The following is a 16,018-nucleotide window of genomic DNA, read 5'->3' as shown; positions in this document are numbered from 1 at the left end:
AGGAGCTTAAAGATGATTCAGTTCCAGCTTCACTGCCATGGGCTGGGACACCTTCCCCTAGACCACGCTTCTCAAAGCCCCATCCAGCCTAGTACTGAACAGTTCTAGAGGTGGGCCATCCACAGCTTCTCTAGACCACACATGCCAGGGCCTCACATCCTTAGAGTGAAGAATTTCTTTCTTCCATTGACCACTACTCTTAAAGTGTGACCAATTCCTTATCCACTGAGTGATCCATCCATCAAACCTATGCCTCTCCACCTCAGAGACAAGGACTCATGGGTGACAGTAGTGTCATTATGTAATGTGTTGTTTATCTTCACTCTTTTTATCCACTTGGCAAAAGCTGAAGTATGTGGGCTATGTTGCCAGCTGCTAAAATGACTGTGCTTCTTAGAGTAAAGTTATCACCGGCAACTTCTTTTCCTTCTAAGGAAGCCTTTGTAGTAGCAGAAGTTAAAATTTATACAAAGACTGCATGCTGTGAGTAAGATTTGTGACAGTCAGTTTAGGCAGAAAAAGACTATTCCCTGAGGGAAGTTCCCAGTAAAGACAACTTGTTGGAGATTCCTTTTGTTTTGTTTTGGTTTTTTTGTTTTTTGGCACAGGAAAACACACAAATAGTATGTGGTAAGTAGTAAATTATTGTCCAGCTGTGGCTGAAGGGCATGTGAAGTAAAATAAGAAAAGTAGAAATTACAGCAAGCATGTGAGTTTACACTGTTAATTTTAAGAGATTTAAAGTTCAAGATTTAAATCTTCACCTTTTCCAAGGAGGATGAGCAGTAACACACTGTAGGAGTCAGACAGGATAACAAGCGTAAATATATTTGAACAACCAGTAGAATTAAATTGTCACTGGAAACCTCATGGAGTACTATAATTTTTTCAGGGAAAGTTCTTGATCATAAATACTCAGTTGTCAGGCTCTTGGGGATTTTTCTTACCTTTTGGTTTTGATATGCCATTCAGAGTTGTCCAGTCAAAACTTGCTGGACCCTTTATAGCAGTATTTGGTGGGTGGACTTTTTTACAGGGATGCATACCACTGGAAAATGACTTAATGTAGAGTGTAGGTCAATGTCCTGTGCTTATGCTATAGTGTTCTATTGAGCTTTAATGTTTCCAATAATTGCATTCAAATGTTTATCACAGTGACAGTTACTCATGAAAATATAAATATTTTGCAAGAAAAATGCAACTGATGCAGTACAGCTGCTGATTTGGTCTAAAGGTTTGTAGTGTTACAGATTGGTATGGCCATTCTCTCTGAAGAAAATTGCAGCTATAGGATTAAAAAGAAGGCATTTTGTATTGACTGGAATTGAATGGAAGCAGGGAGAGGAAATATTTATATATCACGCAAAATTCTCTTAAAAATTGTAAGTCTTAGGTGGAGCTAGGGTAAGAAGATGCATTAAGACACTGCCATAGGAAACATGCTTCTTTAGTTCAAGTGCTCACAAAATAACGTATTTATTAGATTTTCTGGTTTTCTGGTATCACTCTTTTCAAGTTTAATATAAACAGGTTTTTCTATGGTTTTGAGCTTAATGTCTACTCTCCATTTAATTTGAATGAAGTTAGGGATAGTGAATCTTTTGGAAAAAGATTAAAAAAATTAGTTACTGTACTAAAATTGGTAGCTATACCTATACAAAGTTTATCAGTCTAATAGCTTCAATCCCAGTTGCACAGAATAGGCTCTGTCTGTTTGTCTATAATGAGAAACCTCTACTTACAGTTAATTTTTCTACCATCTTGTACCTATTTCTTTCAAAAATGGATGTGAAAAGCAAACAGTTCCGGTGAAAAATGTCTTCTCAAAGTTTTTGACTCAGAATTTGTTACACAGACAGCATGGAGATTGATTCTTTCCACCTCAACCACTGGCTTCACTCCAAAGGAACATTAATCTGTTCCTTTGGGACATGAAGAAGGATCATATGCTCAGCTGCCAGTTGCCCTTCCATGGTTGTGCAGCCTGGCCTGGGCAGAGTGGCCTGCCTAACCTCAGCCAGAGCAGTAGTGTTGCTGTATCATTCTCTTGTGCCTACTTGATCCTGCAGTTCTTCATACTAAACTTGTGTTTGGGTAATGCACACATTGGCAGTGAAAAGCAATTTTTGTCTCTTCCAGTACTCAATCTGCAGTGAACCTTTAATTGAATTATCCAACCCAGGTGCCAGTGGGTCCTTATTTTTTGTAACCAGTGGTGACGAATTCATCATCAAAACAGTTCAACACAAAGAGGCTGAGTTTCTTCAGAAGCTCTTGCCAGGTTATTATATGGTAAGTAGTTGAAGACTGTATTTTACCTCTGTTTCTCCTGTTTCACATCACGCTTCTGAAGATTCAGTTTCATTTGTCTTGAAATATTTCACTGCATTTATCTATAGTTTTTGTAATATTTTTTACATTTTTACCTGCCTTTGTACTTCATGCCCTATACACCAAACAGAAAGAATAGATATAAATCAAGAATATATTTAATATAAGAATGGGTGCTCCTTTAGAATTCAAGATGAAGCTGAATGTCGTAATCTAATTTGATACCAAACTACGCTTCAAAAAAGCTAGTAACAAAATAAGGTTTCTAAATTTCTAATTCAGTTTTTTTTCTCCATTTTGTGTTTGTCTATCCTCTGCATTTCATTCAGAGTGGACAAAGAAACTAGACTGGTCAGTTTCCCTTTTGTTTCCAGCTACTTCTAACTTCCATTTCTCATGTAGAAAAGCAATGATGTAAAAAATACTTGTTATCCATCTAATTTGTTCAAAACTTAATTTTTAAATGGAACTTTTTGAGGGCTAATTCTAAGTCCATTTTATTGGGTTTTGTGTGTCATCTGAGAGGAAAAACATTCATTAGAAAGTAAGTAGGTTTTTTTTATTTTTATTTTTAAACAAAAGCCAGTCATACTTACAAACAGACGTTCTTCTGGGTGGTATGTGGGACTTTGTATTATTAGACCTGTGACTGACTTTCTTTTCTTGCTTTGTTTTCTGAAGTAAATACTTGAAAAATTACCCTCTCACTTATCCTAAAAATGAAGAATGTTGTCATTATTGCATTAAAGTAACAGATTCACTCTCTGTGTGTGTGTGTGTGTAAAAAAAAAAAAAAAAAAAAAGTACCGACACATCAAAAAGAACAATAGTTGCAGGTAATTTTTTGTTGTTCACCACTGTTATCCTCTCCTACCTAAATTATTTTGCCTGTTGTGGAATTTGGTTATTTCACACTTTTCTGTTCTGATGGTCAGTTGGGGTTCTGTTATGACGTCACACTCTTTTGGAAATAACTTAGTCATTTGGCACAAACCCTGAGAGTGTAAAGCCTCATGGAGAGAGGGGTTCTGTTTCAGAATCCAAGTCCAGACAATGAGAACTACATTTGACCCCAACTCCTTCCAGTGGGTAAAATGTAAAGGTTGTTCAGGTCAGAAAAAATAATAAGTTTTTGGGATGCTTTTAGGTTTAGCCTAGTCTGTCCTTTTCTATGAGAAAGAAAAACCTGTAGTTACTGCTCTGCTTTTGGCCTTTATAAGTTCCTGGCAAAAATGCAGTGCCTATGCTAGTTCTCTGGAATAGAAATCCACAAAGATAATCAACAGGTTGAAGAAACTATGCTGAATAAGAAAACATGCACAGTTTCCTTCATTTTAATGTCCTTTGCTGTTAAAAAACCTCTTTCTCAAACATGGAAGTTCATTGAAAATAGATATATTTAAAAATATTTCTTTTGTTTTAGAATCTGAACCAGAATCCAAGGACTCTTCTTCCCAAATTTTATGGGCTGTACTGTGTTCAGTCAGGAGGCATTAATATTAGAATTGTTGTAATGAACAATGTTTTGCCACGAGCCTTGAAAATGCATTTCACATATGACTTGAAAGGCTCCACATACAAACGGAGAGCATCAAGAAAAGAGAGGGAGAAGTCCAGCCCTACATTCAAAGACCTGGATTTCCTGCAAGATATGCATGAAGGGTTGTATTTTGATTCTGAAACACACAGTGCACTAATGAAAACACTACAGCGGGATTGTCGAGTGAGTATATATTTAAACTTCTGTGTTCACCTCTGCTCTAAATTTACTCAGTACAGGTTCCACTTCCCTCACTGTGGAACTGGTTCCATTGCTTGACCAACAATCTCACTGAAGAACTTTTTCTTCTATCCACTTTGAACTTCCCCAATGCAGCATTAAGCTATTTCCTTGCAGCCTATCACCAGTCACCAGAGATCAGCCCCACCCTCAAACCTAATATCCTCCTCTGCTCCTCACAAATCATGCCCTGTAGTGGTTTCACCATCTTTGTTGCCTTCCTTTGGACACATCCTAATATTTTATATCCTCCTTATGCTTGACCCCCAAACTGCATGCAGTTCTTGAGGTGAGGCTGCACCAATGCTGAGTGTAGTGGGACAATCCCCTCTTTCAAACCAGGCGGCTGTACTGTGGTGTGTGTACCCCAGGATACAGCTGGACATTCTGGCCACCAGAGCACATTGCTGGCTTGCTAAGTTTGTCATCTAGCACAACCCTAAATTCCAGGGCTACCCCTCTATTTCTTGGTATAATCCAGGATTACACTAATCCATCTGTGGCAATACAGATTAATACAGGAATAAAGTCCAGTAGATTTGATGATGATGATTTCCTTTAATTTGGAGATTTTAATTACTTTTTTTCTTGAGGCATAGTTAGCCCTGTGGAACCTTTATTATGTACGATAAACTGTATGTAGAGCTGCTGTGAATATATCTCTTGGTTAGCTAGGAACGAGAAGGCAGCGGTCTTATTTCTAAAGCAAGGTAGAATTTCTTCCTCAGCTGAAAAGTCCACATAAAAGTTGTCCACATAGTATTTTCAAGGCAGAAGAGGGATACATATCATCGCTCTTTGATACCATCTTGGGGAATGGAATCAGTTCCTGTTATGGGCAGAGAGAATTGCTGTAATTTTTTTTTTTCCTGTAACATGGATAAGAAAATATAAAGTAGGAAAAGGGAGACTCCAGATCTCTCAGAGCTCTCCAGAATTCAAGGGGTTTTGGAGAGAAAAAAATTTGCTTTTTCTGAGGGAAATATTAAGAATTTCATAATAAAAAAGCAAAATGGATAGTCTGAACTTACGACATAGAAGAGACACCCTGAATATCAGAGTTTTTTGTTCACTGCCACCTGTGGTACAAGATGGAAAGCATTGTTTTTGCACATGAATAGAATTTTTTGTTTAACTATCACAGAAGTCCTGCAATGCCTTGTGATTGGTTTGTAAAGCTGTTTTGTGTGACATAATGTTCAGCTGCATATTCAGCATGAAACATTTATCTAACACAGCACATTGTTCTCTCTGTAGCTTCTTGCAGCCAGTGTTTCCTAAGCTCCTGCCATGTGTGATGACACAGAATGCATCAGTATGTCACATCTGGGGGTCTGGATGCCTTTCTGTGCATCCCCCACTTATCCAAGGTTACTTACCCAGTCAAAGCCTGGGGGAATCTATTGTATTGGAAATAATAGAGGGAATCTAAAAGATGGAACTGGACTGAAAAGTAAAAACAAGAATCAATCATTTAATTGTTAAATATAAAGAGATTCTTACTGATTCTTTGAAAATCTGGGGAAATTCCTGCTACATGTTTTTTGAGTGCTAATAAAAACCTTTTCAGTGTATATCTTAAATTAACAACTCTAAAATTAGTCTAGAGTTCTTAATGGCCCAGTGAAATTTTAAAAGTATTAAAAGTAAAGAAGAAAATTACCCTGTAATAATCAGTGTACTTACATAAATACACATATACACAATAAAATATATGTCTGTGTATATCTGTAGATATATGTATATACACACACTGAAAGTTACATGTATATAAAAAATAACCTCTTTTTCTATTCAAACAAGTCTTACTCTTTGTTGTAAAGCAGCGGGAACAGACACTGTTATCTTTCATACAGCTGGATTTGCTGTAAGTTTGGATCTGACTACCTTTTACTTCTGTCTTTAAAAAGACTAGAAATATTCCATCCATTTTGTGAAAAGGACATCAGTGGTGCCTCTCCTTTTTTCTGCCCATGAAGTATTTGGATGAGTAGTGTCAGTGATAACTGACCAGTTTTTTAGGAATTGAAAATTTGTCAACTCTTTTTATTGCTACTCCAAGTGAGAAAATTAATGTAGGCCCTTTAAATTAAGAATTCATTTAGGAAAAGAATTTTTTGATCTTTCCAGTATTTCAGGACTAAGAAATTCTCTTCTGTGTTGCTTAAATTTGGATTGTGTTTCCATTGCTGATATTTGCAATCAGAATCAGGAAGCAATGGACTTTTCTCCTACTTTTTAAATATAAACATCCCATCTGGCTGCTAGCCCCTATCCTCCTTAAGATCCATCACTAAGTTCAGAGTCCTGGCAGAAATTGCTGGTAATGATAGATAGTGGTGGTGGGGACCTGCTATGGTTTGTGACTGCTGGCACAGAATCTCCTGCCCTGTTCAGCAATGGACCCATGTTTTCCTTGGTCAGCTTTTCTCTGTTACCGGATATTCCTTGCCAGTCTCAACTCTATCTGGCCTTTGGCTTCCTTGACCACAGCTGCCATCCCTAGATGCCCAGACAATGTTTCACTATTCCTTCTTTCTAGCCTGCCTGTCCTCACCTGTCCTGTATGATGGCTTTTCACATTCAACCTGTGTTGTGGCTTCCTTGCTTAGCTAAATTGGCCTCCTGATACACCTGCTCAGCCAACGCAGATTGTCTTGACAAATAACACAGAGCTCCTTCCCCAGGGAATGCAGTGCTGCAGTGGTAGACCACTGCTGAGGCATCAGTTCTGGCCTGTTACATCTCCTGGCAGTGCTAGTGAGGAGATGCATGACCTGCCCAGTTAGGGAATGGACCTGAGTTGCTCGTAGTGATCCCTTATGGGCTGGTGCCTCCAGATTATCTGTGCTGGCACAAGTACAGGTTGATAGCATTGTTCAGCTTCTGCATCCTCTGCTTGTTTTGTTCACACTTGAAGTGACAGGACCTGAAAACTTTGCTCACAGTTTATTTTGCAGTATTCGCACCTTAACTAACCAACGAGTGTAACATTACAGTGTTCCTAAAGATGGAACATTCATGAGTTTATCATATATACAATGTACGCAATTGAAAAGTTGAACTACTTTTCAAATTCCAGACTATTGCTGAGACTTACTGTAGCTATCCTATCTTTGCCTTGTTGGAGAAGCTGTAACAATTATTCAAATTGTGGATGTGTAGTTTTTAAGAGAAAAAAAATAATCTGAAGATGTTTTTACTATTGAAAAATTAATGGCTTTTCAGAGTCTGCATTTTTCTTTTATGGCAAAGAACACTGGACTTTTCTGAGGAAATTACATTTTAAAAGTGACTAACGAAGAAGCCTGTAAAGACAAGGAAATTTAAAGAGTCATATCTACTAAGTTTGAGATTTGGTATTATTTTCATCACTGCTGTTTTTTTCAGTTGCTACGAAAGTTTTATGGTGTGAATGCATGTCTGTTTTGTGCTGTAGCTATAGCTGTAGACCTCATATGACCAAATTTATCCACAGAATTTTTCAAATCCCTTAGTGGCATGTGCAGTGTGTGTTGCAGTTTTTTGCCTTTTTTGTACCTCAAAGGATCTACATAGATAATTCTTTAAGCCAAATAACTTCAGTAAGTGTATCCTTACAAACAGTAGTGTTGGCATAACTTAATGAAATATTAAACTGCAGCATAGGACAGAATAAAAGATGGTATGATGTGGCATGGAGATGGAGAACATACTAATCTTAGATGAAGGGCATCTTTGCCAGAAATGGTGCTTTGAGGTAGACGACCATAGCATGAAGCTGTAGATCTCTTGTATCTTTATACATTATCGCTTCCATAGTATCAACTGACATTAGGAATTTCTCGTTACTTTTACTTTTAAAATCAGAATCCAGATTGTTGGTTTTGGAGTGCTAGTTAACAATATATTCTGAGAATTCTGTTGAAATGGGAAGTGATTCCACCTATGCTTTGGAGGGAATATGGTGATTCATTTTCTTGGGATAGATTTTTTTCTAAACCAGACCCACTTTTAGGCATTGATGTTTGTAAACTTGTTCCTAAGAAATGCTTATTTTGTGAGACTGTCCTTTAATTTGTGTTTATTTCATATAGCTCATTATGTTGAAGAATAATTATTAATTTGTTGTAATATCAGTCTTCTTTCTACTGTGCTAATTCCTATGTCACTTTTCCAAAATGCTTGTAGGAGAGGAAAATCTATCTGGCATGGTTATCCATTTATCCTTGCATTAAATAAGCTTGTAATTTTTTCTTCTGACTTGCATTTTTCTTGGCCCTTTTGTGAAAATGATCTGATGACTTTTTTGCATGCTGTTTTGCCTGAACAGCAAATGAAAATGCAGATTTTTCTGCCAGATAGTGCATAGTTTGGGCTGGCTGCATATAAAATAAAAAATTATATTTCATGGCAGAAATACTTGTTTTGCTCTATTAGTCACTGGCTGAGACAGTGGAGTGTAATCATGCCTAAGACGATTCACAGAATACTTAAATATCAGATAAGATCTGAGAAAAGAAAATCTGATTCAGAGAGTTAATTTTTCATGTTCTGAAACAACATATTTTGTGATGCCATTTTACTGTGGGGTTTTATGTGGTATGAAACAAAATAGTGCTTAAGGCTACAAGGGGTGAGTGTCACTTGCCATCTGGAAGTTTTCAGGACAGCTGAAGCCAACCTTGACAGTTCTACTTGGTGACCAAGTGAAAACACTGTGTTGACAGAATCTGTGTAGCTAGTGAATTAACACCTATATAAATACTACCAAGAAGAATAATTTATGTTAAGTTAGTGAACTGAAGGTTTACTTGGCATTATCAAATACACCACTTGTTAGTACACAGCATCATTAAGACCATTCTTGCTGAAACCCCATAGTGCTATTTTGCTAGCAAGGTACATATCAGAATGGTTATATGAGCAAAGATTGATCTTTTCCTCCCTTTAGCTACACAAGTAGTGTATTTCTAGGAGTTTATGTGAATTTCTAGTGATCTCACATGGTTTGAGTCAGGTGTTTTGCAGGGCTTTGTCCTTTTGCTGTGTAATACTGTAATTTATTTGAGTGGGTTTGTTTGTTTTTTTTTTTTTGTGGGGGGTGTTTTTTGGTTTTGGTTTTTTTTTTTTTTAAGATTAGGCTATCATTTTGGTGCCTTTGTAGCAAAAACTTGCTGCTGCATCTCAAAAGCAGTCCTAAAATCATCAAAAGTATCTGCAAACAAACCTCAGCACAGGAAAAGACTTGTGCCTTTTTATGTTCTCATAGAATGCTGCATATGCAGAAATGTCTTGATGTTCTGCATTTTGTAACTTGTCCTTATTGAAACAGATTATTTTATATAATCATGTGTGCAAAATGTTACTTACTATTTCAAAATTGTCACAATTTGGTTTTTAAATATTAATGAAGATACATATGTGAGAACTCCTCAAGTATATTCAGCTGTAAATCCAACTGATCTTTTATCAAGAAGTAAGACAGCTGTCTTAATACAGACTCAGGAGTTTGACACAAAGTTTTGTTGAGTGCTGATTTATGAGATTCTTCCTTGTTATTCTGGTTAATTATTTATTACCAGAAGTTCCATTAGAAACAAACGGGGAGCAAAACATATTTAGATATGGTCACAAAGGTTCATTTGCGTAAGGAGTGGTTGGTTTGGTTATCACATTTCTAAGGGAAAGTAATCAGAACTGCACATCAAAGCTGTAGGTAGACAGGGCCAGATCATGTCATGATATCCTGCAGGCATTTTGTGGACAGTACAATGCCACCTCTCAGTAGGGCCATGAACAGTGGGTATGGCGGACAAGGGTTCTTATGCTGTGTACTGTCTATAAGAATTTGTACTGAAGTTAATCCATCGGATGTGAAGGTGTTTCAGTCTAATAATGAACTGTAATAATTAAATAGCTACTTGTTTTTATGATGCTTTTCAGTAATCCTACACCAAAATCATAAATTGTCAATGCATAGTCTGTTGTACTGTACAAGTAGTATAGGTTTAAGTGGCAGTGATGAATTGATGTAGTCAGAAGGATTAATTTTATCACATAAAAGGTCCCTGTGGAAGAAGGAGCAGCACATTTCAGCACAGCCTCCCATGAGACTACATCCAATCCTAGATGTAGGTTATGTAATTAGTACAGTAAAATCATGTGTCTAATGTGACCTAATTCAAAATGCATTAAAGAATATGTTGAAGGCAGAGCTGTCAGCAGTAATTTATAACTGTAAAATAAATTAATATAACTGTGGCAATGCTTTTCCCAAGTCTGACTAGCTGTTGTTCTGTTTTTGCATAAAGTGTTGCTTTCTGTGCTATTAAGATGTTATTTTTCAGCCTATCCAGAATTTACTTTCAGCATTTGATGGTAAACATTCATTGATTACATTATATTGTAATTTCTTTTTGAGAAAGTCTGAGTAAAAGGTAACAGTAAGTAAGCAGTAAAGAAAATTTTAGAAATTTTTGGCACCAAGTGCCTTTGCACCTCTTAGCCCTGCTATTTTTGCAATTTATGATTGTAAACCACCACCGTTTCCACACAATGCACAATAAAATTTCAGAGTCTTCTGTTTAGAATACACTTTTTTTGTTGTGTGTGAAATTCTGTGTGAGTTCTGTCATCAGAAGATGCTGTGGACTACTAAGGGTGTACAATAGCAGTCTTTTTCTTGCTCCATTTGAGCTAAGGCATGTGTGATACCTCTGTGCTAGAGCAAACCCATGGTGTCTTAAAGTCATTCTTTGAGTCTGAAAATCAAGTCTGATTTTGTGCCTTTTAACATCTAGATTACAGTGCATTTTGTTTCATCACTGCTCTGGTTATCTGAGTAATGAGTATTTTTCCAACAATTTGGGTTAGTGGTATCAAAACCTTGTGATTACATACAGAGAGATCCATACTAAGTCACTGATTTACTGCCATATAGTTTTTAAACTGCCATAAGTGCTGAAATAGGTTGTGGTGGTTTTTTTGTTGTTGTTGTTGTTGCTGTTGTGTTTTGGTTTTTTTTTTTGTTGTTGTTGTTTTTTGTTTTGTTTTGTTTTTTAAATTTTATTTGATTTTATTTTATTTATTAAGAAAAGGGATGTGTCTGCTTAACCAAAAATGCTTATGCTTGGATAGTCTTCATCAAAATAACATACCTGCAACCTGCTCTCATCTCAGTTAAATCACTTTTTTTTCTTGTTCATCTAAAAAGAGGTAATATTACCTCTTGATCTGTGACAAAAATTACATCATTATCTTTGGGCATGCTTAGTGGCATGAAGTAAAGGAGAAGTGAGTGGTGCAGTATATCCCTCCTGGCTGTTACTGGTGTTTCTCCCTCCCTTTAGCAGTGCCAATGTGTAAGAAATTAAATACAGTTGCTGTCTGTGAACAGTTTTGTTATATTACTAGGTGCAATCACAGCTTGCTTTAGCTCATGTTTGGCTGTTGACTTGAGCTGTATTGCCTTTTGATGGCACCATGCCAGACTTCATAATGGTGCAGCTGACTAAAACAAATGAAAGTGCTTGTGTTTGAGAGAAGAAATGCTACCAGAGACAGAAATGGTTCGTAGAACTAAAAGAGAAGGCTGGTTGATTAAGTCGAGCTTCAGAAGTTTAACTTGTCCTTTGAGTTTAGATAGGCCCTATTCACCTAGAAGAGAGGTGCATAATTTTTGCACTCCAATCTCATTAGCTGCTAATAAGGGGTGGTACCGGACATTTGAAAGTTCTCCAAAACGATGGCCTCTGTTACAAATAGGTAGAGGGGAGATAAGAGAGGAGTACATGCAAAAATGCACAGGGAGGTCTGGAATATGGATTAGAGGTAATTTTAAAAATGTGTTGTTCATAAGTATATGATGGAACCATTAATTGATTATTTGCTATAAAGGAAAAGGTGCTGTCTGGAATTACCTTCCTTGACTACAAAATAACACCACGTCACATTTAAGCTATGCATCTTTCTTTCCCACTTGTTATAAGAGCATTCAGCTAATTAGATAACTAGCACTTTGATTTGTGTGGGGTAGTAAAAGGTTTTTGTTTAACTGTAGTTTTACACACTTCCTGATAAGAGAAGCTTGTGCCTTGAGAGCCTGTTTTCACTCAGGTTTGCAAAATGCTGCTGTGTAATTCTTTTGTGGTTTCAGTATAGTCATTCCTTCTTTGGTAGGTTCTAGAAAGTTTTAAGATCATGGATTACAGTCTGCTTCTGGGAATCCACATATTGAACAGTAACATGAAAGAAAAAGGAGAATGTTCCCAGAGTGCATCAGACACAAAACGCCATGGAGGGCAGAAAGTTCTCTATTCCACAGCCATGGAATCTATACAGGGCCCTGGGAAGTCTGGAGACTCCGTCGCCAGAGAGACAGCAAACACGTAAGTGCTGTAACCTGCTCTTAAGATTACTATTAAAACTACTAACAGGAAAAACATTCATGAGTACACCACGTTCCAGGAATTGAAAGACTGAGCCTTTTTTTTTTTTTTTTTTTTTTTCCAAAAGCTGCATCATCAAAATTTGCCACAGATCATGAAATTGGAATATTGGTCAGTAGATTGATCAGCTTTAAATACATGATAGTTCAGAGTGAATTATGTATGCACACATGAATTCTTTTATAAGAGAGATGTAATTAGACAGCTATTACAAGAGTCCCAGCCATACTCTAATTTTAACTGGAAGCAGCCTGGTGAGACCAAAGCAAAACCTATAAATTAACGTTGAAATGGATATTCCTACAGGGGTTGTTTTCATCTTGAAGTAGTATACTCAATGTACATAGAATTATATAATTGACAACTGAAGTGCTATCATATATTATATTTCCTGAAGTTAAGGACTGATGTTTTTCTCCTATTTTTCTGTCAAGAAGAAACTTTAATAGAAATCTGAATATATGGACAATCATTATTCTCTTGTTTCCTTCATAATACATTAAGTGCTGTGAGAGCATTATCATCACCGTTCAACATTGTATATAATCAGTCCTTCATTATAATGAGGATTTAATATAAAATTAAGGATTTACTTTTCTCCTGGTTCTCAAGGGAGCTGTGCAGGTAAATACAACTAATGATATAGAAATCTCTGCTTAAACTTAGAGCAAACAAGTGAAAGAATTATCATATTTATCAAGTGAAAGAATTATAATATGAACAGAGCATTTCCAGACACTGAGAACTCTAGACTATAATTAGACAGAGCTTTTTCACTTGGTTTTTACAACTCACTCACATTCACGCAGAAGATGGCCGGTGCTGTTGTATGATGGCAGAGGTGTTGCACTAGCTGCCACCCTGGGCTCCCATACCACTTGAGCTAACATAGTGCTACTCAGATCCTGACAAGTGGAGTCCTTCCTTGGCTCCTTGCACTCTCTCTGTCATACTGACATAATGGCTAGTGGAGAAAAAAAAAACAAACGACCCCAACAATGCTGAGGTTCTAAAACGAACCATTTTTCTAGGTGTTGGAGTGGGAAGAGAGGGTCTTAGAATGAAGGTCCATGGCTGACTACAGACAGTACAGGCCCTGGACTGGCTGTCAGGATTCTCAGCTTGTTACTGTTGCTTTATCTGTCACTTATCTGTCTGTGAAGAAATTTTGGAAAAGCACAGCAATACATAATTTTTAGTGAATAATCTATGAAAAAACATTTTCAGACTTCGATTAATGTGCAGACTCTCTAACTTTTTACCTATACTCAATAAAGTCAGAAAATTCTCCCTTATCTAAAGTTACATCTTTTCCTTAGCATTAAACTGATGTATACTTTCTTCCAATTTTCAGATCATCTGAATATTTCCAATTCTATCTAAAATGTATCTTAAAATATTCCTCCTTTTTTTAGTGATGGATATTTACCACTGAGTCCCAGATACTTCAGATTTTCTATTTAAAATCAGTTGCATGCTAAGTGACTCACATTTGACTGACTTGCACTGCGGCATCTGTCTTGAATATTGTTTGCTCCTTTGGGTTTACAAGTGGGTACAGTTTGGCTGGTAACTGGTGATCAAAGATGTCTTAAAAGATATTCTAACTATGTTGTTTCTCTTAGAATGGGAGGTATTCCAGCAAAAAGCTATAAAGGTGAAAAGCTGCTTTTATTTATGGGTATTATTGATATTCTCCAGTCTTACAGGTAAGTTGAACTTCAACTTTCAATGAATTTTCACTGAGCAAAATATTCTGAAATTACTTATAGAAGTGGAAGTTTTATAAAGCAGTTCTGATTTTTTAATTTTTTTTTTAATATATTTAGGTTAATGAAGAAGCTGGAACATTCCTGGAAAGCTCTTGTTTATGATGGGGTAAATAGATTTTATTATTTTTTTAAACTGCTGATATTTTGGCTGGTGGACCTTTGACTCATGCTGACCAGGAAAAAGCTAGTTCTGGTGTATTTGTTGTCTAACCTTAACACGTGGCTTGAGCTGCTGCTGAAACCTTCCCAATACATGCTCTGATTTTTATTTGTTGAGCTTTCAAATAACTAATAATATTTGTTTGTTCTTACAACTTACACAAGTCTAGCCACCTAGTAAAACATTGATGAATCTATAACTGAAAAATAGACATAATTTGAAAAAAATTAATTTCAAATGCTTGGAAGATTTTGCAGAATATAGCTGTATAATTCATAACTTGTTACCTTGGTTTTTCTGAGTTTTTAAAGCCTTTTGAATTTTCATAAAAATGGAGTCAGATCTTTTTAGTTACTGTACAACATTAAAAGCAGTTCTACCTTTTTCCCACATATGTAACATAAACAAATCCTTTGTTTTTCATTCTCTGTCCTTTGTTTGCATATTTCTAACCTGAAAACAATTGTAACTGACAGTTGGTTTAGCCACTTGGCTGAAAGGTGAAAAACCCCAGAAGCCAATCTTCTGCTAGACCCACAAATGTATAAAAAGTAAGAAATAAACAAAGGGGCTCTCTCTCCGCCTGGATTCAGCCTTGAGCCAGATCGGAGAAGGACCTCTGCCCTGCGAAACCTCTCTCTCCGTGTGACTGCTTTGTGTGTCTCAGTAACAATAACTCATAATTTCATAAATTAAATACCTAAAAAGTTTTTGAAGAATTAACCTTTAAAAGGGAAAAAAGTGGTAATGATCCACTAGTTTTCACTATGCCTGAAATGCATAATATAGTTCTCCTGAGGTGTCCAGCTTCTTTCTTGACACCTTACTTGTGATTTACTTGTGGAAAATGTGACTGAGATATTTTTCAATCTTGTAGGATACTGTTTCAGTTCACCGGCCAAGTTTTTATGCAGACAGATTTTTAAAGTTTATGAATACAAGAGTTTTCAAAAAAGCTCAAGGTAAGAAAGTAGTGACTTCTACTCTTTTAGATATTTTTATAATCATAACTTTATAATGCTCCTGTCTTGGCAATAAAACATGCCTATCTTCAACATCATGTAGCACTTTTGTAGCTCCAATGAAGAAACTAAATTTCTGGCAATTGGGATTTTGCTCTATTAGTAAAATTACAAAGAATTATATACTATGTATTTTTGTTACATCAGGGCTGTCTAAAGTTGGCTTCAGGTGACCACCTAGACACTCTATCGCTCCTCCTCTTCAACTAGATGGAGAAAAAGTTATAACAAAAGGTGGGTGGGTTCAAATAAAGACAGGTAGCGATCACTCACCAATTACTATCCCGGGAAAAAGTGACTCCACTCAGGGAAATTTTTAGCACCTTACTAATTGGTTAAAAAAAAAAAAAAAAAAAAAAAAAAAAAAAAAAAAAAGAGAGAGAGAGAGAAAGGGAGAGAGAAAGAAAAAGTTTAGGCTTTTTCCATCAAAACTTCAGATCAAGTTTTATTTTCACTACCTTTTCTACCACTGGAAGTCACAGTGGCCTTTGTTGCTCTGCATGTTGTCTAAAGACCACTTTTCT

At 36.4% G+C, this 16,018-nt stretch overlaps 1 protein-coding gene across 4 annotated transcripts in view; it reads left to right on the top strand.

The window, feature by feature from the left end:
• PIP5K1B (phosphatidylinositol-4-phosphate 5-kinase type 1 beta) overlaps positions 1-16,018 on the top strand; it is a 107,600-nt gene that overhangs the window by 62,539 nt on the left and 29,043 nt on the right. For 3 of the 4 annotated variants that reach the window (XM_058424149.1, XM_058424150.1, XM_040089503.1), the window contains 6 exons: positions 2,140-2,292; positions 3,755-4,054; positions 12,272-12,480; positions 14,166-14,249; positions 14,370-14,418; positions 15,350-15,434. In XM_058424149.1, coding sequence (XP_058280132.1) covers positions 2,140-2,292; positions 3,755-4,054; positions 12,272-12,480; positions 14,166-14,249; positions 14,370-14,418; positions 15,350-15,434 — 880 coding nt within the window. The remainder of the gene's footprint in view (positions 1-2,139; positions 2,293-3,754; positions 4,055-12,271; positions 12,481-14,165; positions 14,250-14,369; positions 14,419-15,349; positions 15,435-16,018) is intronic. The other variant, XM_058424151.1, reaches the window with a different exon arrangement.

Source organism: Hirundo rustica, chromosome Z (genome assembly GCF_015227805.2).
Source record: "Hirundo rustica isolate bHirRus1 chromosome Z, bHirRus1.pri.v3, whole genome shotgun sequence".
In the NCBI taxonomy this organism is placed as follows: domain Eukaryota; kingdom Metazoa; phylum Chordata; class Aves; order Passeriformes; family Hirundinidae; genus Hirundo; species Hirundo rustica.
The sequence above is the reverse complement of the archived record's forward strand: the minus strand, read 5'-3'. Positions and strand labels throughout refer to the sequence as shown.